The sequence below is a fragment of the Anoplopoma fimbria genome, chromosome 20, assembly GCF_027596085.1.
Source record: "Anoplopoma fimbria isolate UVic2021 breed Golden Eagle Sablefish chromosome 20, Afim_UVic_2022, whole genome shotgun sequence".
Lineage (NCBI taxonomy): Eukaryota > Metazoa > Chordata > Actinopteri > Perciformes > Anoplopomatidae > Anoplopoma > Anoplopoma fimbria.
The window spans coordinates 15,728,498-15,752,014 of NC_072468.1; the positions used below are offsets into that span (position 1 = coordinate 15,728,498).

The following is a 23,517-nucleotide window of genomic DNA, read 5'->3' on the forward strand; positions in this document are numbered from 1 at the left end:
AGTTTGTTTTTGTCTTCAAATACAACTCCAACAGTTACTGCATACGTATGTTAATCTTTATTTGAATTTTATCATTTGTCATTTTCCATTTTGTCAGTGCAGTGTCAAATACAGACATCCCACATGGTAGACAAACAAATATTCCTCTTACTTCTAGAGACAGGATATTAAAAAGCAGTTATAGAGATTCCTTACACAGATTATCAGTTCAGATGATTATGTTGTATACTTAATGTTTAGAATAGGCACACTCCTACGTTCACACAAATGATCTCAGATCTATGAGATTATATTATATATTATCTATGAAAAACATGTCTTCATCACAAATAACAAACTTGATCTGAGAATTACATGTCACAAGTGCACCTAATGTTAATGAAGCTGGGTGTCTTGTTAGCTTAAAGCACTTGTGAGTTTTGCATTTGGATGTGGTGGCTCTCTATTCTCACAGCAGCAGGAACCCCATGAAGAGCAACAGAAAGGGCTTCATGAAAGCTGAGATCCCCTCAACATTCAGCGATGGAGTACCTGAAGAAGAGTGATAAAGACTGAATGCAAAGATTTCCTCACTGAACCTTAAAAGTCCATGTTCTTAATCATTTTCTTACTATGAAGGATGGGGTCTTACATAAACACACTCTTTTCTACCACTGAGTGAATTTGCAGCAGTGGACATGTAAATTCTTACCTGACTGGCTATATTTCTGTGTTTGGTCAGGTGACCCGGTCACAGCCCTTTCAAAAGCAGCCATCTGCTCGTCACTCAGGGAAGCTAGCTGTTCAATGGTTACCATGGCAGCGTTGTCAGGTCCAAGAGCCTCAAGCTGAGCAACAGAAAGTGCCTGGAAGGAAAATAGAATAAAAATCACTTTAATATCATAGAAATACAATCCCTCCATTAAAACTACTAAGATTTGTTTTCCTTGGTAAACAACGCAACCCTTTTTCTTGAAGCTGAATATTTTGTACTAAAAATGATACACAAAAATTAAAAAAAAGTTCTAGTATTGTGTCGTAAAAAACTCTGAAAGGTCAGTGTATAGTAAGTCATTAGTCATAATTTAGTATGTCACAAAAAAAACATAGTAAAGTATGTTAAAAAAAGTCATAGTATAGTATGTCGAAAAAAAGTAATAGTATGGTATGTCAAAAAAGGCATAAAAAGTAATAGTATGGTCTGTCAAAAATAGTCATGAACAAGTCATAGTATAGTATGTCAGAACAAGTCATTCAAAAGTAATGGTATAGTATGTAAAAAGGTAATAGTTTAGTAAGTCACAAAAAAAGTCCTGAAAAAGTCATAGTATAGTATGTCGAAAAAACATCCTAAAAAAATCAGTTTGGTGCTTAAAAAAAACAACATGAAAAGCCTGTAGTATTGTTTATCGAAAAAAAATAATAGTATAGTATGTCGAAAAAAGCAATAGTTTAGTAAGTCAGAAAAAAAGTCATGAAAAGTCATGACCGAAAAAAATAATAGTATAGTATGCCGAAAAAAGTAATTGTATAGTATGTATAACAAAGTCCTAGTATTGTATATCAAGAAAAGGCATAAAAAGTAACAGTATAGTATATCAAAAAAAGGCATAAAAAGTCATAGTATAGTATATCAAGAAAAGGCATAAAAATCATTTTACAGTATGTCCAAAAAAGTCCTGAAAAAGTCATAGTTTGGTGCTTCAAAAAAAAACATGAAAAGTTTATAGTTATTCTCAATGAAAAAAAGTAATGAAAAAGTCTTCGCATGTCAAAAAGTCTAAGTATGTTATAAAAAAAAAAAAGAAAAGTCATAGTATATTATGTATTTAGAAGATCAAAAAATGTATAGTAAAATAAGGTAATTCAAATGCTTATAAATAATTCTCAGTATAATATGTCGTAACATGTCAAAAAAGTAATTTGTTAAAAAATAATTTTTAAAAAGTCCAGCATGGTATCTCATAAAAATGTTAGTCTTTCACAAAAAGTTCAAGGTATAGTTTATCATAGGATAGTCATAAAAAAAAGTCAAGGTATATTGTGTCATTGAATAATTATTTGAAAAAGTGTACAGTATATCATTGGAAAAATAAACATATAATAAGTTATCAAAATACAAGTCATAAAGTAGTAGCATTGTATGTTCTAGAAATGTCTAAAAAGACAAAGTAAAGTATGTCATGAAAAAGTGAAAAAATGTAGCCTAAGTGTGAAAAATTCATAGTATTGTATTTCATAAAAAAAATAATTGTAGTACGTCGTAAAATATATAATGTCACAAATAGTCATACAAATTAACTAAATAAGTAATAAGTTAATCAAGTTAAGAATACTCAAGTTAAGTACAAATACCTCAACTTAAGTACAGTACTTGATAAAATGTACTCAATAACTAGATTTGGCTCCAAGCTGAAAGACATTGGAAATTAAGAACAAAGGTTTGAGGAAGTTACTTACAGCAAATTGTGTAATGAGCGGGATGCAGGACTTGCTGAGAAATGAGAAGACAGCCGGGTCTAAAGAAGCCAACTCAGTTGAATTCAACCCAGCTGAGGGAGAAACAGCTGGTCAGTATAATTGTGTAAATTTGTTCGACACAGAACGAGGAAAAAATAGTTTCTTTACCACCCAACAATATACAGTACTTCTGTGGAATAATACACTTGGGTTTTGTATGCAGAGTACACAGAGTAGAGGTGGTTGTCTAACCAATGATGTTGCCCAGCTCAGACACTTGTGCTTCAGTCCAGGTGTTGGGGTTTCCAAAAGCAGACACAGCAATACTTTTCAACTGCTGTGCAACCTTGGAGGAGCATTGAACACCATCCATTGAGCCCACAGCGTCCCTGTGTCACACACAGACACATTATAACATTATAGAAATATCTGATTCTGCTCTAAAGAATGCATACTCTGTGAACTTGATTGTAAAACGATATTTGATTCAAAACTTTTTAAGCTTCCAGATTTTTTGGTTTGTTAGTATAAATCTATAATAGGACATTAAGACCAGAGATTAACTATGGTGGAGGTTAAGTGAACACTTGTATCTGCATGAGACAAAAGCAGAGTCTGTATAAAATCATGTTTTTTTTTCTCCCTCTCTTGACTGATCTAAAATGAGTAGTGAGTTCTGTATGGTGCACAAACCTGAAGGCGTTCACGTTGAGCTGTGCGAACTCGCTGGAGTTTAGGCCACAGATGAACTGGCTCAGTGCTACCATGTCTGTAGGTCCCAGCTGCTGCGCTGTCAGGTTGTTATAAACAGCAACAGCCTTCCACACCAGCTCCACCTATTGAGACAGGTTATCTTGGTTAGTGAACATCATGGTAATCAGTATATGAGTAGTAGCAAGCCCCCAGGAAGAGCACCAGGGTTTGAAGCAAATTTTACATTGTGGCAAAATGGTGGAATTACAACTTCTAGGTCAGTCACATGATGCCATGGGTCCAAAAAAATACTTTTTCTACTAAACATATATATGTTTTGGGGGATGAATCAGCTATCCAGTAAGAACACTTGAAAAGCCCTTTTTTAAAATAATTAGATAAAAAAACCCTCCATCAGTTCATGTGAATGAGCATGTGAACAAAGTTTGACTGGGAGCTGAAAGGCGGATTTAAAGGGATTGCTAGTGTGCATGCTCTATGGGCCCCATGGATGTGGAAGAAGGATGAAAATTGCTGTGAGATCCGGGATACAACGCTGTTCCCAGTTCTCTTCATACATTCATGAGTAGAAGTCATGAGCATATGAAGCTGGTTTTATTCCTCACCTGTGACTCATTCCAGCCACATTTGGCAATTTCCTCCAGAGAGTCCAGTGAGAAGGGGAGCCTCTCCAGGTCTGCACTGGAGAAGCCCCGAGTTACGCATCCCATTTGCATCACCACACTCTCATTCATCTGGGACACTGGGCCCAAGACCTGCAGAAACACACAGAAACAGTTAAATGAATCAAGCTTTTAATCAGAAATTAATTGTGATGAGCGCAAAATGCTGGATATATATGTCAATGCATTCAATGACAACATAAAAAAAGTTCTTGATTGATTTTGATGTCTTTTAATCATCGAATACTGTTTTTAACTTAGGGACTGTGTTCTGTTTTTTTCTTTTTGCTGAAGGGAGGGAAGTTTGAAATGTTTGGTTTTTCTTTTACATTTTCTTTAAACTCAATTCATGAAATATTTCAGAAGCCCCTTGAGTTATAGCATGTGCCTGGTTCAATGAATTACTTTTGACAGTGGTAATAACTGTTCAGTTAGGGACTCTTGGTTTCAAAATAGAGTGAATGTTTGCTTTTCTATATTGGCGAAACATTTCTGGTGTGAAATTTGGTTGATATTGTGAGAATTATTGTTCTATCTATACATAAGTTGTTATGTTAAGTAGTACATCATTTTAAATTATTAATGCACTTTCAGTTTTATGATTAAACTCAAAAATATTTTTTACATATTTAGAGGGAGAGTGTGGGAGAGATATTTTTCAAAAGGGAGGATACATTCAACATTTTGTTAAAAAGTGAAGGTTCAGTTGCCCTCCAAAATAATGTTCCTGCAGTCCCTCATTGCGTTGACTTCACCATCAACCACCACAATGAAACCAAAAGAACAAAAACCCTTAGAAATGTTAGAACAATAGAAAATTATAAATTGACTATCCCCCTTTATCAGTGCACCAGAGGAAACCTCTGCTCACTGAACGAACAGAACCAGGATCAGTGCTTCCATTGTACCTCAGTTGCTTTTTTACTGAGCACGGCCAGTTGATCTGCCCCATAGTCAGGGACAGCCCCAAGTGTTTCTAAAGTAGTGAGGAAGGTTTCGTCTGACATCTGAGAAAGCTGTGAATGTGTCCAGTAGACGTTGGCCATTCCCAGCTCTTCAATCAACTCCACAGTGATTTCTTTATTATTGTTACTTTTGGCTGAGAGAGAAAAGAGAGAAACACACAGCAGGTGAGGAAAAGAAAAGTACAGTGTAGCAAGGCATCACCAATGTTTTGCACAGTATCAATAGCTCTCTTTTTACACGCTGCATTTGATGTGGTGGTGGTGAGGTCGAATAATTTCTTTCTCAGGGCTTTGGAGGTGCGGCGCAGGCCCGACTGCAGGGAATAGAGAACGTCCTTCATCCAGGACTTACAGAGACAGAGAGGGGGAAAATAAAGAAAACGGTATTATGAGCAAATACATGAACAAATACATGCAGCGCTCAACTCCCTCTTGATTTTGAGAGAATTATTGATAAAAATGTGGAACATTATCAGTTGCATCACTGTTCAGATGACATGTGATGGTTAAGTCAAAAGATAAACACCTTATAGGGCAGAGCAGATATGGCATTGTCATCCAAAAGGAGCAAAGGACCCAGTGCTTCCATAGTCTCAGCTGACCAATAAGACGGATCCCTGCAAAGGATTAAAAAAAAGATGCTACAGTCTCCTGCTTTCTCTGCAGTAACTCAAACACCCACAGGGAGAGTGTCCTACCCAAAAGTCTGTGTGACCAGCTGAATTATATCTGCCCTGTGGCGTTGAGGAATGTGCTGGCAGGAAGCCATTTGCTGGAGGCTGGAGTTCAGGACATCAGGGGCCATGGAGAGCAGTTGGGAAGGCTGAAGCTCACATTTCAGCTGTCCAAGGCTGGATACGTCTTCATCCGTCAGTCCAGATAGGTCTGGTCCCTGAAAAGGCATAGTGAATATCTTAGGCTGATGTTAACACACTAGACTTGAAATTTCATAATAATAGATGTGGAGCAAAAGGTATAAGCAGGTGACAATTTAAAGGAAAAAGTGAATAATGAATAAGTAGAGAAACTTAATGAATGATGATTCCATACAGGGCACACTGAAGGGGTTGATAAATATATTATATGACCTTCACATCACCACATCTCATCCCCATTGAACACCTATGAAACGTTTTGGACCAATGTGTCAGACAGCCACCACCACCACCATCAAAACACCAAATTAGGAAAAATATTTTGGCACTTGGACCATCTATGCAAAGGAGCATTTTTGCTGCTCTAACGACTTTTGATGGTTCCACACCTTAATAAGATTATTTAGTTTAGTTTGATTAGTTTTTGTCAGCTTTTCCTTTAATTATCACCCGTCTGTATCCCTGTGTTTACTTCGGCCAGGCAAAGCAGAGCCCTCTGGGTGAGTGCGGGGCGAGAAGGGGAATGATGAGGAAATGAGCTCAGGTTGGCCTCTTTCATCTTGTAGAGGAAGGCAGGACACACAGAGTCAGGCAAATCCCTCACCTTCATAGGCCTGGGATAGTGTAAAGGACATAGAGAGCCTTAACATTTTATTGTGGATTTTTTAAAAGATAAAGTGAGTTAGATGAAAGAGTTTCTTTACGGCAGGCGAAGAAGTAAGCATGTGGGAATGTTGTTCATCTCATCCTCAGTGATGTTTTTGAAATAGTCAGCTCTCTCTTTCTCCTTAGTTTCAAAAAGCTTTCTGGCAGCAGATCGTGCCTGAAAAGGTATATTTGTTATCAATTGGTATACTCTACAAATTATATATTTACATATGTGTGTACATACTGTATGTGTGACTAAATACATACCTGCACGTTGGAGAGCCACTGTGGAGTCTCTGTTATGGCCTGAGCCATGTCCTGCGTATCATTGTCCGCTACGTTGTCTATCATCTTAGATGTTACTCCCTGAAGGACTGAATGCAGCTTCCTGTCTCGGCCAATAATGTTTTGAATTTAAGCAATGGCAGAAATGTACACAAAAGTAAGAAGAACATGCAAATAACTAAAACAATACATATTCCTGCATTAAACAGGAATTTGGTTAAGCTAACTAGGTTTTTTCCACTATATGTCTGATGTAAAAACTAAGAAGGGATGATTATATCATGTTATAGAGACATACTAAAGATTTAAATCCAAGTTTTCATTAACTTTGATGATCTTGACAATGTCCACCAATTTGAATTAATACCTCTGCCAGTCAAACAGAAACATTCTAGCCTTTATAATTGTAAGGCTTTCGTATTGCATTGTATTGATTGGAATTTCTGCTATGTTGTTCACTGCTGTATATCTTACCAATGAAGCTTCTTTTGAACATACATCTGTTTTGCCAGGAAAGCTGCCTACAAGTCGGAAACATTGCACCAATTTTTAGTACGTACAACTCATTACTTAACTAACAATTAACAGATATAGTGTGAAGGTAACTTTAATCCAGTATGTTTTTTAATTGAATTGATCAAGAATAACAATAAAAGAAAGATAATTCAAAATATGTTAAAAATTTGCATTAAAATAAAATTGTTAATAGGTTAGTGTTGTTGACAGAGGAGGTGTTCAGGCACATTACCTGTGGCCGAGACCATATTTTATCCACCAATTGGTCCAAAGAGGTTAAGGAAGAGATGTTTACTTTGTCCAGTTTGTTTAGAGGAAGCCTGCGAAGCAAAGGGCCGTACAACTTCTGCACCAGCTCTGAGGGAACCATTTCTCTAAACAGCTACAGGGAGACAGACATTCAATTATTTCTAAAATGATGGTAACAATTTTATAAATGGTTTCACATATAAGAACAACATATCTTTTTTTATTTGAGAATGAGATTTGGATTTTCATATAAATATGAATTCATCTGAGTCATAGTCAGTGGTAATAAATAAAGTTAACTTCTATTTCCTGCTGCTCTCTCCCTACTCACCCCCTCCAGTGTGGCCATTAGCTGCCCCTTCGTCATCCGCATGAACATGTTCTTCAGGTCCTCTCTATCAGTCGTTATGTTCTTGACCTTCTTTAGCACACTGATAGGCAAACCACCTGCAACTGACTTAAGGTCCATCAGCTCCTCAGCGGTCACCTGTACACACTAAGGGAAAGCAGAATGACATGACTATCGAGTGAGTGCATATGAGAGCCAGACTTCCAGCAGTACTGCAGGCTCACCTTTGTGCAAAGCAGTTTCTTGACTAGGGCGCGCTGTTGGCCCAGTGTCCATTTGACGTTGGGTCCCAGATTTTTTAGAATTTTTTTGAGATCTTTCTCAGGAAACTCAGACAGCTGTTTGGAAGACAGCAAGGCAACACTTATGCCAAGCTGGCGAAGTGCTTCAGTGCTGTTTCTATTTGACATCACAGACTTGACGAGACGCTTCTTCAGCTTTAGTCAGTAGAGGGTAAGAAGACAAAGAAATGAAAATGTAACTTCTGGTCCTGGCTGAGTGGGGACACGGGCAGATGTTTGGGTAAGTATAAGCAAGTGATTGATACCTTTGTGATTTTTGGGTTGTTGAAGTCATCGCAGTTGTCAAGTTCAGAGAGGAGTTTCCCGCTGATTTCAGGAGTCAAGTCTGGAACAGCGGAATAATGACAGGCCAGTATGCCAAGTCTGACGAGGAAGTGGAAATGTAATTATTATTTAAACCTTGAAATGAATCAAGTCTCTATAATAAAAACAAAGTACATTTGTTTGTATACAGAATTATTAACACTAATATACCATTCTCTCTCATATAATGAGTGACTTACAAACCCCCCTAAAGCCCCCACATTCAGTAAACAGTGAGATATGTTTTATTAGTCCTCTTCAGTTTTACCAAAAAAAGACATTAAATGGGAAGATCTGAAAAAAACTGAATATATCTAGAAAACAACATATGTAAGGATAGATGTAGATTCTGATACAGTTCTGAGTTTTTATGTACAAGTTTTACATTTTATAATTTTCTGTAAAGCACTTTCTTGCATAATACATACTTGTCCACATTCGCAGCAAACTCCTTCTCTCCACTGAAGCACTCTTGAAATTTTTGGAGAAACTTCTGGCCCAGGCTTGGATTAATCTTAGAGGTCGTACTCATGGCGGATGTGAACTTGTCTGTGCGGAAAAATGCACACAGCTAGAAGAGAAAATTAGGAAACAGAGCAACAGAGCTACAAATTAAAATCTTGTTATTTGCTGCTGGTTGCGTTGGCTCTTCATCCTTCTTTGCAGACCTTCTCACCTCTTCTTTGGGAGAAGAATCAACGTCTTTTGGTGCTAGACGGGAGACGTAAGGTCCCATCATGTTCAACGCCTCCATGTTCAGCCATTTCACTAAAGGTTTGCAGGTCTCCATCAGCACTACAGAGTCAATGAGGCTGTTACAAGTCACATTCATTCTTAACAGAAAATTGACAACATTAAAGAGGCAGGAATCAAGGCGTCCCACCAACCCATTAAGGATTTATGGGTAAGAGTTGGGTGTTTGCTGTGCAGATCCATATGTACTGATGAGTGTTTATTGCCACCAGTGCTGGAGACTATTACCTAATTGTAGCACTTGACATTATCTTTGTTTGCATGATTCCCTAGATGTAAATCACATCTAAACAAATACATTTGCAAGCATACGTAGATACTGTGTCTCAGAAGCACGCATAAAAGATGCAGGGTTTCTGTGACACAAACAATCCCCACTTGTACCTGGTCCTTGCTCTTATCACACATTTTCTCCTGCATGCTTTTTTGTTAGTTAATCACACAATTCTCCACTTGCTTTGTATGATTTGCATACAAGAGGCTCGTCTACCTCCCGCTTTTCCCCTGCATGTTATTTTACATCCAGTTAGCTTTATTTCAGCTGTTTCGTTCAACTTTTTTCTTTTGCTATTATTCCCCTTATCTCCCCCTTTCTTTTTCTCTGTAGCCTCTTTTTCTCTGCAGCCTCTTCATCAAGTGCTTGTGTTTCCCTCTGTGTAGTCAATTCTACTTCAAAAAGGGGTTTAAAAGGTTTTCCTTCTGTCTCGTCCACCTTGTGCTCTCTATCTTTTTTCTGTTTCACATACGAGTATAAATGAATCAGATTAACTCATGAAGTTAATGATGAATATATCAGAATGGTTGACTTTATTGTAGAGAATGGTTTCTGAAAATCTTTAACGCATTTCTTACTTGATCTTGGGTCAGATGGTGGCCTCATTGTACAGTTGAAGTACTTCTGTGTGATCTGCTCTTTTACCCATATTACCACCTGAGTCCTTTGGTCTTTAGGCATGACACCATACACGCCCTTCAGCATCTCCATCCTGGAACCAATGAACAATTATACAATTTAAGGAAAAGCTGCTGAAAGACAGTTGAGGAAGTTGTAACATAATGGCACACTCACATGTTTTTAAGGTTTTGGCGCTTTCCTACATCAGTGGGAAGGTTCATTCTAGGAAAAAGCATATTCAGCAGGGCAGGTTTGGCAGCCCAAAGCAGTGTCTCGTACTCTTCTGAAGTCATGTTGTTTTCACTCTGTGTTGTCAAAGTTTCCAAGCACAGAGGAGACATAAATGCCCGCATGTAACATGCAGATTCCACCTGAGAGAATGAGAAAGATGGCAGGAATCAATAAAGTGGCAGAGAGCTGCATTAGCTAATGGATTGTGTTTTCTTTTCTGAAGATCTCAGCTTTAGTGGGGTCTTGAGTACTGACAGAGGAGTTCTTCATCAGCTTGAGCAAGGTTGGAAGATTGCTGAAATTCCACATGTTGTTTGTCTAAACGAGATAGAGAGAAAATAGAAAACTAATGTGTGCTTGCTAAGACAGGTGCAGTTAAACAGATAATGCATAAAATGACCCTCAATCATTAAGATAATGCTTGCTCCAAAAAAAAACCCAGTAATCATTAATTATTTACAGTGTCTTTATGTGAAGAAATCAAATGTGGTTTAAGTGTGTGTGTGTGTGTGTGTGTGTGTGTGTGTGTGTGTGTGTGTGTGTGTGTGTGTGTGTGTGTGTGTGTGTGTGTGTGTGTGTGTGTGTGTGTGTGTGTGTATTCATACCATTTTATCGACTTCGTCTGGGGAAACAGGATGCAGGACATTAAGAAAAGTAGATAGGAGGGTTCCAGATTGCTCAGAGTTCCTGTCTGCCATAGTCAAGTCACTGAGCGAGGATTAAGATTGGAGACAGTTTGGTCAGTATAAATCGTTTAAAATATTAAGTGTTGCGTTTAAATTTTCTGATTCATCTCAGCCTTTAATCACCCAATAAGATTGAACTGGGACCATTTTCACTTTTTTAGCAACATTTTTCTTCCTATTCATACATCTTTCACAGTCCCACCACAATCTTCTGCTGCTAGCCGATGATCAGCTCTGTTGGAGCAGCTGGAGTTAAACACTTTGGTCACGGATGTCTTGACAATATTTGATTCTTACTTACTCATACTATTTTGCAGGTTGGAGCCAATATGTATATTTATAAAAAGGCAACTAAACATTTTGAACAAGCCTAAACAAAATCTGATATTTTCTGCCTCTTTGGGAAACTAACCAGTAAGGACAGGGACCGACACAGAGACACACTTACAGTATTACCTGTTATTGAAGATAGTTTTCAGCTGCATCATCTCAGGCGCTGGGTATTCTGTAACATAGAAACCCTCCATATGTATATGTTGCACAGGTAATAACACATATGGACTGGTCTGAGTATTTGCCATGTATTAGTGTCTCTAAGGTTATGAGTCCCTCACTCTCAGAGAGAGTGGGCGAGCTAGCGAGAGAGAGAGAGAGAGAGAGAGAGAGAGAGAGAGAGAGAGAAGACAGCACTACAGTAGAACTGGCAGGAGAATATAATACTGCATGTCACAAAGAAAAAAATACTTCAGGAGGATTTGCTTTTCAGGCAAATAAGGTCTTTGAATTAAATTCACAGAGAGAGAGAGGGAGAGAGAGAGAGACAGACAGAGAGAGAGAGACAGAGAGAAAGAGACAGAGAGAGAGAGACAGAGAGAGAGACAGGGAGAAAGGTATAGAGAAGAAAGAGAAAGCGAGAGCGAGAGAGTGAGAGGTATAGAGAGAGAGACAGAGAGAGGCACAGGGAAGGAAGAGAGAGAGAGAGAGAGAGAGAGAGAGAGAGAGAGAGAGAGAGAGAGAGAGAGAGAGAGAGAGAGACATAGTTCCCTCACCCTCATTCTGGCACTTCCTCATCTGATGAAAAAAACACAGAAGTAATAACATTAGGGTCTTCATTAAGGTATGATATTTATTTATTTAACTTAAACTCTGTTTATGGTTAGAGAAACGTAATGCCCCGAAAATACATGTGAACAACACTTAATTACAGTGCTTTTGGAGTTTTCTATATACTTTATACACAGTAGCCTGTAAGGATGAAGGTTCTGATATGCAACAAGTAGGTCATAGTAATAATTTGACTATCTGTGACATAAGTAAAATAAAGGGAATTCAGCCATACAGTTGTAACACTAGAATGTGTGTTTGTGCATCACTGTCCTGCAAAACTTCAAGAAATTCACAATCTCAATTTCATGATGATGTATTAATAATTACTATTGTTAAATTGTATTCAAGAAATAACATACCAGTTTTTTGGCCATGTCTCTGAAGTCATGTCTATTCTCAGGCATCCCATCTGGTAGAAAAGCTGAATAGGTAGTAATGGATAATTATGAAAGGTCACACATTTACACAGATTTACACATTAAAAACATGAATGCATTTGGGCTCCTTTTTTTGAGACCATCAATGTGATGGTGTTGTTGCTTACCCAAGGCTGCACAGGTCATAACAAGTAGAAAGAAAAATGTTCCTCCTTTTGGGGCCATGGTGAAAAGACCTGCCTGCCTGTCTATTGAACATGAGGACATAATTCAAAGAAGGCAATAATATCAACACATATTAACAGTAATTATGACTTAAATTTGCATTCTTTACATTTTGTAATCATATATTTTTCTTTCCATAACAGAAAGTTTTCAGTTTTGTTATTCGGCCCCTAGTTGTTATGGAACCGGTTTCCATGCAAGCCACCTCCAGTTTTCTGACAAGCTTCCTCCTCTGAGGATTTGTGATGTAGTTACCACCCTTGTTACCCATATTACAGGAGGCTCAACGGACTTTAGGGGAAAACATGCTGTGACAAACATGTTTGGTAAAGTACATGGTGTGCTTTTCTGCTACCTCTACCTTTGCACGAACACAAACTTTGAATTTCCCATTAACTCACTTAATGGAGCTTCCGTCCAACATTTGCATATTGTTTATTTGCTTGCATTCAATTTGTTTGTTTTCCATTGATTATACTTCTCATTTCAAAACACCCATTTATTACCCAACAACGGTAGAGTAATAATAAAATTGGATTAATGAGGTTTTAATGCCTGATTATTTATTTGCTGTATATAATCACCGATATCTATATAAGTTTTACAAAAAAATAACAATTAAAGCATAAAATACATTTACGTTACATACCTGTACGTTTAAGCAATGTAATGGCTTCAACATAATTACATGCCTGAAACTATCAACACATTACAAAGACTGAAAAGGGAAACAAAGAACTTATTGATTTATGTATAATAAGTTTTTACTTACATAATCTGCGTCCAGGTAGATTCTGGAAAAAATGTAATTTAAAAACAGAAAAGTGAAGCTGTGCGTGTTGTTCCTCTACCTCTCTTCCACATCTGATGTGAGTTGGCTGGCTGGTTACCTGTTCTTAATTTAGTCAAAGCAGGTGCATCATATATTAACACGAGTGTGTGTGTGTGTGTGTGTGTGTGTGTGTGTGTGTGTGTGTGTGTGTGTGTGTGTGTGTGTGTGTGTGTGTGTGTGTGTGTGTGTGTGTGTGTGTGTGTGTGTGTGTGTGTGTGTGTGAGAGAGATAATGAGGGAGTGCGAAAGAGAGAGAGAGAATAACACTGCATGTCACAAAGAATGAAATACTTCAGGAGTTTTTGAAAAGATGGATGTGCTGATAAAATCCACAAACCACAACCAAATACAGAGCTGCATTATCCAATAAAAGAAAACATAGTCAAAAAGAAACGAAAGAGATAGCTTCAACCACACAGTACAACCTTTATTCACGCTCTCCAAAGAGAATATTTGCACATGTACATAATGAGATTTGTAAATGTCTAATGAGATTTGTAAATGTGTAAGAGAATCTCTCAATGAGTACTGAGATTTGAGAAGGAATGGAAGAATCTGCAAATGTTTTAAAAAATCTGTGTTTAACAGATTATTTATTTATTTCCAGCTATTGGATCACAATACTTATAGCCAATATCTATGTTAACCTTTTAAATGTTGCCTACATATTTTCCATGTACACATTTACAGATTCATCTACAGGTTTACAAATCTCAATATACTTGCAAATATGATCATTTACAAATATAATTACATACACATGTGTATTACATGAAAAAAACATTTGCAGATTCCTCTGAACATCACAAATCTGAGATTATTATACACCATTAAATATCTATAGTGTCTTTGTTGTTCCTAAAATAGAGTCCTATTGTGTGTTGTTCCGTACAGAGAAAGACACAAAGAAGAAGCATCGTGACTGTTGGGTTTGTTTCACTCCATGTTTCCTTCCATTTTGGAGCCAATAACCACATGAAGGTTTGGGTTGAAGAAGTGATCTGAAAACGACCATTTACACTTGTTAGTGGGTGATACAAGCTGGTGTGTGTTAACAGTTTTGTTCATTTGGATCTGCATAACCATGGCAAAAACTACTCTTCCTCGGGTCCATTTAAAGGGTGGAGCTGGTATTGTTTAATGTTTCTTCTTGTCAAAAAATCCCACAAAAATACTAAATCTAACAATGACTTTGTCGATCTCCCATACTTTCTGACGTCCGTATCCTGTCAGTGGCACTGAGCAACAACCCCAATTATGCATATTAATTTTGAGTAAATCTTTAAAAAAGCCTAAAGTCTCAGTTGAAAAAGGGCTCAGAAAAATAATGCTGAAACACTTGTTCACTTAGGTATTTTCTGTATAGCCCAAGCTTAATGTATGTGTATGTGTGTGTGTGTGTGTGTGTGTGTGTGTGTGTGTGTGTGTGTGTGTGTGTGTGTGTGTGTGTGTGTGTGTGTGTTTGCGCGCAACTCACCTGCAGCAAACTCACGGATGTCAGCTGGCCTTTTAAGAAGCATATCTCTATGAGAGGAACACAGAGAATACAAATAGTAACTGTACAACTAAAGTATGATATGAAGAGCAGCTTAGAATATGTTTTTGGATCTATGGCAACTACTCTCCAAACAATTGGGTACACATACAGGCAAACTCAGACCTTTTATCATCCTTGAAAATGTAAAAAAAAATATAAGAAAATAAGGCTTATGGTCAGAGCTAAATGTATTCCATAAAGCAAGCAGTGTTAAGTTACATATACACATGGGAATTGCTTGCCTGACAATATGTGGATGTCAAGCTCAGTTTGTATTTATAACCTTTATTTGAATTATTTAGACTTTAATTTATATTTTGTTTAAGCAAGTTTTTTTCCTAGTCTTGTTTTATTTTGTATCTGAGAAGTTTATAATATACATTTCTATCACAAATGAGCCTAAACATAGTAATACTGTTACTATCTGTAATTCCCTTGAGGTTGCCTATATTATTTATTAACTCAGACAATAATATTAATAATAAATACAACTAATGTAGGAGAAGTTGATCTTGCTGACGTCCACTTACCTTAGAAAGTCCCCTATCAGCACCTCTACTTCTGGATGTGATCTCAAATACTTCTCGTTGTCGATTCTCGTTTTCATCTGGCAATCACAAGAACAAGCATGTGAGGATCTCTGATCAGCAGCACACAGGTGAAGCTGTGGTTTGTAGTTATTGTTGTGTTACCTTGAACTGTCGCAGCTTCTCCTGCTGATCAGCACTCAACACACCGACGTCCAGCTTCACCAAACCTCTATTTCCAGCCATTATCTCTGATTGTCCTGTTATTCACCTTACAGTGTTCACTGACTGGCGTTTGAAGCCTTATTTCGCACCAACATGGTCACCTGTTAACGACACAGCTGCTGCGGTTTGTGAGCAACTGTTGCCTCGGAAACGACCTCCAGCAATTAGCGGCTGCGTCCGCGAGGTGGCAGCATATGTCAGGAATATAGTTCCTAGTATTATCTTGCAGCAATTAAAATGAATCCACGTTTTAAAGCAGGAATCATTTGAGAAATGCGTGATAGGTAAACGGCAGTGTTTTGTCTGCTTAGAGCCTACAACCTTTGGAAAATTCCAAAAAACAAGAAATTGCAAGAACAGTAAACCACTATGGTGGTTGTGTTGATGTTTTATCACTGACTCAGTTCAGTAACTTTTCTAATTACCCCACCACATTCCACACTGACCACAAAAATCCTATTAATTAGATTTAGCTATATAGTCACTGAAAACTGTCTAATCATCCTATTTGATTTTTGTATTTTGAATCCCAAATCAAGATGCTGCTGGGGTTGTATTAATTCCCTGTTCCTCCTTCTCTGTGCAACGTGTGCAGTTTATCCATGCTTTCTACACTGGAATACTTGGCAACATGGCACCTTGTTTGCTGAGTGGTAATTTGATTTTATTCAATTATTTAGGAATATGCAACATATGAACACAAAACTAAAGCAATGGAGGTCATGAAACTATATCTTATCACATAGGCCATCTTTAAATCAGATGCTCAAGATCAGATAATAAAGCAGGACCCAACTAAAGGCCTGTGTCATATCAATTGCTCTTATTCTTACGAGGTAAATATTCCTAAAGCCTTGAGTTCAGGGGCCAACACATAACTTTAAACAAGACAATCAGCCCAGCCTAATCAGTCTAAAAGGGAGGAAAACTGATGAACAACCGATGCTTTTGTCAGCAACTTTGGAAATACTTCTCTAACGTTTTATGTGTAAACTGAAAGGGCAGTAGGCAAGTGATTTATTTGATAAACCTTAATAGAAATTATATACAAACAGAACATGAGTTTATATGCTAGCTTTAGGCCTATAATGAGGCCTACAGCTAGTCTACAGTTGTGATCAATACACTTTAACTTGGCAAAAAGTCTTTTGAGAGGTATTTTAGGCATTATTTAAAAAAACAGTAGAAAGAGAGGCAGATCATAAGCGGTTCCTGAGTTTGCTTCCAGCAAAAGGTTATAGGAGAACGATAACAATTTTAGGTCCATTATCCTTTAGTCATCCGTGACATTGGATCTGGCTAGTTTTATTCCCTTTTTTCTGTCTACTCATCAGTCCCTACTGAGAAAGAAATAACTTGTGTTGTTGAAGTGCATGGCTTCTATGCTCTCCTTCAGCTGCTGTTTTTCTTCTTCATTTTCTTCTTCCCCTTCTTCCACTTCACTCTGCTGGGCTTTTTTGTAACGAGGAGAGGCAAAGGTCACCAGAGCCTGTCCTTCTGGAGGTGGTGCTGCGGAAGGCGGAGGCCGCGGAGAGTCCGCACACTGGGTGATGACACTCGGACTCTGGAGTTTAGACATAAATCTTTCCCTGTGTCTGAAATTAAAAGAAGTTGACTGACATTATTAGCTGAGATTTCAAAAACCTGGACATCCATCCACTGACTCATGTTATAAATGTACCCATGTTTGTTGTACAGCAGAAAATACCATGTTCTATATATATATATATATATATATATATATAAATAGATGTAATATACCTGAATATGTAGGCAGCCAAAATGACCGACAAGAGAGCAAATGAACCAGAGATCCACAGGATATGATGTAACATCTCCGGACCACTTTGGACTGGTTCAGGATCTGCAGTAAAGTCAGGAGGAGACTGTGAGGAATCCTAATGGAGCTGAATAACATCCATGCAAGTATATCTATGGGTGTGACTGAATGTGCATGTGTGTGTTGTGTGTGTGTGTGTGTTTGTGTGTGTGTGTGTGTGTGTGTGTGTGTGTGTGTGTGTGTGTGTGTGTGTGTGTGTGTGTGTGTGTGTGTGTGTGCGCGTGTGTGTGTGTGTGTCTGTGTGAGATGTGTGTTGAGCCATGTTTCCTGTGGCTTGTTTCGTTGTTAGGCCTCAGTTATTATGATGACATGGCTTCCTGTTGAAACCCAGTGGGGCAGAGGGGGTTTTCAGCACTAACAATATTTAAGAGTTCCCTCTCCCTTGTCCTTTACCCCCACGTCTCTCTCACAGTCACACACACACATAAACACCTAATTAACCAAAAATATTATTTCTGTCTGCTTTCAATCTTACCAACAAACACATCATCATCTGTACCAGAACCGCCTTCGTTGTCTGTGTATACTGGAAACTGCAAGTTAGAGAAGGTAACACAAGAGACGTGGTGAGATACTGGAGGCAGAACAATGATGAATACTGTAGCAGCAGCACTAATGTGTCTTTGACTCTCACCGTTGTGGCAGAGAGATCATTCTTCATCTCGAACGGCCCTTTAGCTGAGGAGACAGAAATCAATGCAGATGACATGTTATCAACAACTTTAACAGAAAGGAAGCCCCTTCATCTAGACAATAAAAAATGTATAAAAGGAAAAACATATTGTATTGTAGAGACCAGTGTTTCCCATCAGGAGGTTGGCAAGAGGTCACAAGAAAGACCAGCAAGACAGGAATAAACAATTTCTGCTATTCAAAATAATTTTTATCTCTTAAGTCTTTCAGCCAAAAGTGTTTGGTGTCACTGGTCTGGACAGATTTCTGTTATTGTATATTTATTTTATATAGTCAAGTTTGTTTAAAAAAAGTATTACCTTTGGATTCATGACTCATTAAAACATCAAATGTTTTGATCTACAGACGTTTTTTATAGTGAAAAGTTCTTTAAAGAGAAAATTATTATTAAATAAATAATATTCTGTTGATGATTGCTTCTGCGATATAGCTGCATATGAAATACTGTATATGCAAGTATTTTTTCCTAACCTGCTTGACAGTATTATACATTGATCCAGAATGCTGCATGCATGCATGCTGTGCACAATGAGGTAACAACGGATTCAGAGAGGAAGAGAAGCACAATTGGCAGTGGGAAAACCAAATACTTATTGGAAGGTGATTATGAACAGCTTCTTTGGAAAACCCAATCAAACGGGAAGGAAACAGGAGGACTTCCTCCTCAGGTCGTCATGGCTACATTTGTCTGAGTGGATCATGTTTTCACAAAGGGGATGAAGCTCAATGATTTACAGGTCCCTGTAAACGACGTCACTTCCATGTTTCTAAAACCAATAAGAGACCTCTGCGTACTGACCAGAGATACTAATTTGAAGTTTCCATAGCAATAGCTTGAACCAAAATCATACCCCAATTTTGAAATGGCTTGTTTTGATAAAAAACATTTTTTTAAATCTACATGTAGGAGTGTGTGCATGTGTGCTTACCTGTTGTCAACAACCAACTGCTGGCATAGACAGGTATACTCCAGTCACTCCACTGACCGTCATACTCTTCTTTGGTTCTGAGCTGTATCAAGTACTCAACACCAGGCATCGCATCAGTGATGGTGTAGGAGCGCTTCTTCAAAATCTGTATCTACATGGACACATACAGAGAGACAACCAGGTAAACACACATCGCACTGTCGTCACACACACCACACACACACACACACACACACACACACACACACACACACACACACACACACACACACACACACACACACACACACACACACACACACAAACACACAGAAAGTATTTGTCTACCAGCACGCACCTGCCCATAATATAAAGAGGACTTGAGGGGTCGGTATTGGATCTGGTAGATTAGGTCATAATAGTTGTCATTAGACTTCCAGGAGTTTGGCCAACTCCAGGTAACCTTCATCCTCATCTCCTGTCCCTCCTCCTGTCGAACCCTCACATCCGATGGAGGGTCAGGCTTTACTGAGGGAACAGGAAGGACTATAACACAGACCAAACACACACGTGACATGGACATACACCCGCCTCGACACACAAACTTACAAATGTTCAGAGGTAAGAAGTGCAGCAGGCTGCTGGTGGCATTTCCCGTGATGCTCGTAACACACAGGTAGGCCAAGTGAAGGGTTCTCAGCTCGTCCTCATTGTGGTCCAGAGCACACCAGCAGCAGGAGCGGCGAGATGAGTACGAGCACTGCAATCGAATGAAAGCCTCCGTGGGGCTGAGAAAAGGAACGACAAGGAAAAAAGGAGTTTAACTCGCAAAAAGATGGGTGAGATAAAAAGAAAATGACTTGTATGGCTGTTGTAGTTTTAACCCTGTTCAACCCACATGTGCAGTAAAATATTTTTCTAGTGTTGCCAAGGTGTCCTAGTGGTCCAGCTGAGTACCCTCTCGCTCCTTCTCCACTCATTTCCTGTGATTTCGCTACTGTCAGATGTCTATTAAAACCGTAGAAATTCAACTTCATTCAATGCTTAATCTCAAACGTCAACTTCTCCTAGAGCTTCCATTCAACTATTTCAAATGTCTCTGTTGCAAAACTTTAACAGTTTTATTCACGAAACATTATCATTTCCGGTTAACCTTTGAATTTGGAGTCTAAAATATTCAACACAACATATCAAACGCTCTAGTTTGAAATGTATGGCATGGTATAGTAGGCATAATGCATGACAAGGTGTCAAAGGGAATAGTTTAAATTATTTATTGTACATCTATGTATATGTAGTATAGGGACCTGCTCACAGAACTGACCTGATTGACAGGTCAGTTGACACAGGGACTCAAAAGAAACTGCATCTCAATTACTGTTTATAATGTTGTTAAAGTTTGTTTGAAAAGTGTTATTTACTATCAACACACATATATAAGTTATTCATTGGGTAGTTGTAATGTTAGTGTCTGTCCTTACCTTTTACTGAGAAAGAGGTAACAGTTAGGCCACATAGTGACTGGCTTCTGAGGAGCCCATTCACAGCGGATCTTACTGCTGGGTGACCTTTTGTAGCAGGACAGGCTGGGATTCTCTGGAGGATCTGACACGTATAGAAGACATGCAGTCATATTGTATATTCATCATTCAGGTGATTTATTGCCTTTACTAAATATGTCTACATAAACCATCAACCAATCACTGGTAGGCTACAACTAACAATTATTTTTGCTAGAGAGTAAACTTTCAAATATTTTTTAAAAGAGCAGTTTAAAACACGTGGCCATGATGCTTTCTCAGAGTCAATATGACATTATCAAATTTATGCTTTGTATAACAAACAATCCAAAACACAAAAATATTGAATTAATCAATGATGTAAAACAGAGAAAAGCAAAGCACCATACCACCAGCATAAATGCATAAAGAACGTATATATAGATATCTATATATGAATGTAAATTTTATTTTTTACAAAATAATGAATTTTTTAATGCTCATGAATATCTGAAGTACCGTCTCATTGTTCTACCCCGACATTATTACTCACTAGTTTATTGTCACACTGATGCATTTAATTTTAGCTTTCACTTACATTCAGAATGGGTAGCATAATGCACTTTGCATCTTATTAACACTGTATTTCCTATAGACAAACCTACCGCTAAATGCTTAACTTTTTGTTTTGTTTTGAAAGTTAAGATATGTTAGGACAAACTAAAGAGCGAGGGACAAATATCCCATGATCAAATCAAATTGAAACTCATAACTTAAATCATTAATTACAACTTCACTTGAGTTATGACTCACCTGCAACGTTTACTTTCACGGCGAACATCTCTCTGCCTCTGTGATTACAAGTGTACCTCCCAGAGTCCGTCAGTCTCACTGAGGACAGAGACAGTGAAGCTCCTCTCCTCTCAAATGTGATCCCACCCCAGTCTCTGTCTCCTTTTCCCACCGTCATACCTTTCCACTTCCACTGCGGCCTTGACCTTATGCCCCTTGTTACTCTGCTGCCTTCCTCCCCTCCCTCCTCTTCCTCATAATCGCCCAAGTCATCGTACTCCCCAGCCTCCCAGTCAGATTCACCCTTCAGCAGTCTGCTCACACTGGTTGGCCGGACTGTGTGAGTGGTGGTAGAAGCTGTATATCCTGTATCTGGAAGTCCGAGGCTTTTGCTTTCTCCTGTTGATTTAGACTGGTACCCCTCACTTACAGTAATATTTGCCGTATGTTTTTTGCTTCTAATTAAAACTCCAGTTTTGCTTATGATGTTTACAGTGGTTGGGATTGCATTAGAAGTACTCCCTCTTCTGATGTTTGAGCTGTTTCTGTGAATTCTGACCTTCACTCCGTCCACCTCCACATGACCAATGCAGGTCAAAACCAACTTACTGCCCGGGGATAAAACCAACAAACCAGGGGGAGGGTCTGCACAGAAAAAACAAACATAGTTTATAGCGCTTATACAAACAAATGTGTGTGCTGGATGTCTTTACTTGTGTAAGTGTGGAAAGGACTTTTTTAATTGCAAATTCAGACAGTATTTTGCACAAAAATGAAGTTATTTTGCGGGTCTCAGATAGAATGCACCATTGCATAACCAAAATCACCAACTCCCTTTTAACTTCCTCTTTTCTTTATTGTTTATTTTTCTGTCCTAAATCATGTCCTCTCTTTGTCATCTCTCACTTATTTACTATATCTGACATCCCCTTTAACGCAGATTTTCTGATTGCACTCAAAACTCAATCAATTATGACTTCAAAAATGCATTGAGTATACAACCTCCTGTCCATTGCCCTTAGTGCAAACATACTTCCACTCCCTTATTCACACTTTCCCAGTTCCCTGTTTTTGTTGCCTAAAAAATATGGAAATAGCTAGAGCCTCTGCAGCTGAGAGAAGTGTGTGGCCTGGTTTTAGGTTTAATACATTTACACATATACTAACATTTGAATTTGCCTGACTCAGTGCATAGATCATTTGTCTGACCTGCTTTGATAATTAGGATAATTAAAGTGCAGACATTTTGACATCAAAGTAAAATAAACGTCATCACCTTTAAGAAAAAACAACTAAACATCTGGAAAACACAAAAACTCTTTAAATACTTAAAAAAAAAAATATGAAGAACATTTCCCTAAGTTTCCACAAAAGCTTTACAAAACAGATCATTTTTAAATGAATTATTTAGTAATAAACATATTTCAAGTTTTGTAAATATTATGTCAAATACTAAAAATAAACAACTATTGTGCAACTTTGAATTCAATCTGTTTATTGTGATTGACAAAAATCTGAATAACTGTCGTGGGTGATATAACAAAACACCTTACATTTGCTTTTTAAAATAGTTAGTCAAAAGTAAGTCAAAACATATAGCACAAATTTCCAAAACACAGTCTGGTGAGTTTTTACTCTCATGGCAGGTTAATTCACTTATTACCTTTTCTTGGACAGGTTCCGTCGAAAATGCCGTGGGCCGATGGGGCGCACAGAACGCACAGCAAAGGGAGAAAAATCCGCATGTTTGCGCATGAGTCTCCCTTCACCGGGTCCTCACACCATCAATTACACGCAAACAGCACCAGTTGTAGATTGTTGTGACTCTAATTAATCTCTTCACAAGAAAAACAACAACAACAACTGAAGGTCCTCCTCTACAGACGGGGTTGTTAAAGCACAGTTACCGGCTTCCTCTGGTTGCAGCAGTCTGCTGTCAGTAAGACCCGTTATTGTGAAATCCCAGCTCTCTTCCCGTTGTTCAGCACGTTAAAGAGGAAATCCTACCCAGCGTCGAAATAAAAACCCCGTCAAAGCTGAAAATAGGACTAGTATTACAATAATAATATTTAAAAATAGTAATA

General features: G+C 38.1%; 3 protein-coding genes across 3 annotated transcripts; all 3 read right to left on the minus strand.

Annotated features, from left to right (window-relative positions):
- Nucleotides 1–137: 137 nt before the first annotated feature.
- otoa (otoancorin) lies at nucleotides 138–6,654 on the minus strand. Its single transcript, XM_054621318.1, has 13 exons — nucleotides 6,571–6,654; nucleotides 6,360–6,478; nucleotides 6,128–6,269; nucleotides 5,479–5,672; nucleotides 5,307–5,397; nucleotides 5,019–5,127; nucleotides 4,724–4,914; nucleotides 3,759–3,908; nucleotides 3,133–3,275; nucleotides 2,692–2,828; nucleotides 2,440–2,531; nucleotides 692–845; nucleotides 138–531 (listed from the first exon to the last, which is right to left on the minus strand). The coding sequence occupies exons 1-13, from the start codon at nucleotides 6,652–6,654 to the stop codon at nucleotides 449–451; spliced, it is 1,689 nt and encodes a 562-aa protein (XP_054477293.1). The 3' UTR covers nucleotides 138–448.
- Nucleotides 6,655–13,920: 7,266 nt separating this feature from the next.
- LOC129109354 (RIIa domain-containing protein 1) lies at nucleotides 13,921–16,127 on the minus strand. The gene is made up of 4 exons (XM_054621392.1): nucleotides 15,642–16,127; nucleotides 15,480–15,556; nucleotides 14,890–14,936; nucleotides 13,921–14,413 (listed from the first exon to the last, which is right to left on the minus strand). Exons 1-4 carry the CDS (start codon nucleotides 15,720–15,722, stop codon nucleotides 14,349–14,351), a joined length of 270 nt encoding a protein of 89 aa, XP_054477367.1. The 5' UTR covers nucleotides 15,723–16,127; the 3' UTR covers nucleotides 13,921–14,348.
- Nucleotides 16,128–16,325: 198 nt separating this feature from the next.
- il6r (interleukin 6 receptor) lies at nucleotides 16,326–23,378 on the minus strand. The gene is made up of 10 exons (XM_054621385.1): nucleotides 23,097–23,378; nucleotides 21,455–22,078; nucleotides 20,624–20,747; nucleotides 19,752–19,930; nucleotides 19,501–19,670; nucleotides 19,164–19,314; nucleotides 18,176–18,219; nucleotides 18,017–18,074; nucleotides 17,463–17,565; nucleotides 16,326–17,296 (listed from the first exon to the last, which is right to left on the minus strand). The coding sequence occupies exons 1-10, from the start codon at nucleotides 23,176–23,178 to the stop codon at nucleotides 17,032–17,034; spliced, it is 1,800 nt and encodes a 599-aa protein (XP_054477360.1). The 5' UTR covers nucleotides 23,179–23,378; the 3' UTR covers nucleotides 16,326–17,031.
- Nucleotides 23,379–23,517: the final 139 nt, after the last annotated feature.

Bases quoted from the DNA above. Each gene is read 5' to 3' on its own strand.
- otoa (XM_054621318.1), bottom strand. From the start codon at position 6,654: ATGATAGACAACGTAGCGGACAATGATACGCAGGACATGGCTCAGGCC. The intron at 5,398-5,478 runs GTAGGACACTCT...AATCCTTTGCAG, and splicing joins CTGGTCACACAGACTTTTGG to GGATCCGTCTTATTGGTCAG. The intron at 532-691 runs GTAAGAATTTAC...ACTCTTCTTCAG, and splicing joins ACAGAAATATAGCCAGTCAG to GTACTCCATCGCTGAATGTT.
- LOC129109354 (XM_054621392.1), bottom strand. From the start codon at position 15,722: ATGGCTGGAAATAGAGGTTTGGTGAAGCTGGACGTCGGTGTGTTGAGT. The intron at 15,557-15,641 runs GTAACACAACAA...TGTGATTGCCAG, and splicing joins AGAAGCTGCGACAGTTCAAG to ATGAAAACGAGAATCGACAA. The intron at 14,414-14,889 runs GTGAGTTGCGCG...GGTCGTTTTCAG, and splicing joins CATCCGTGAGTTTGCTGCAG to ATCACTTCTTCAACCCAAAC.
- il6r (XM_054621385.1), bottom strand. From the start codon at position 23,178: ATGCGGATTTTTCTCCCTTTGCTGTGCGTTCTGTGCGCCCCATCGGCC. The intron at 19,931-20,623 runs GTAAGGACAGAC...TCCTTTTCTCAG, and splicing joins TACCTCTTTCTCAGTAAAAG to CCCCACGGAGGCTTTCATTC. The intron at 19,671-19,751 runs GTAAGTTTGTGT...CTGTTCCCTCAG, and splicing joins CTTCTTACCTCTGAACATTT to TAAAGCCTGACCCTCCATCG.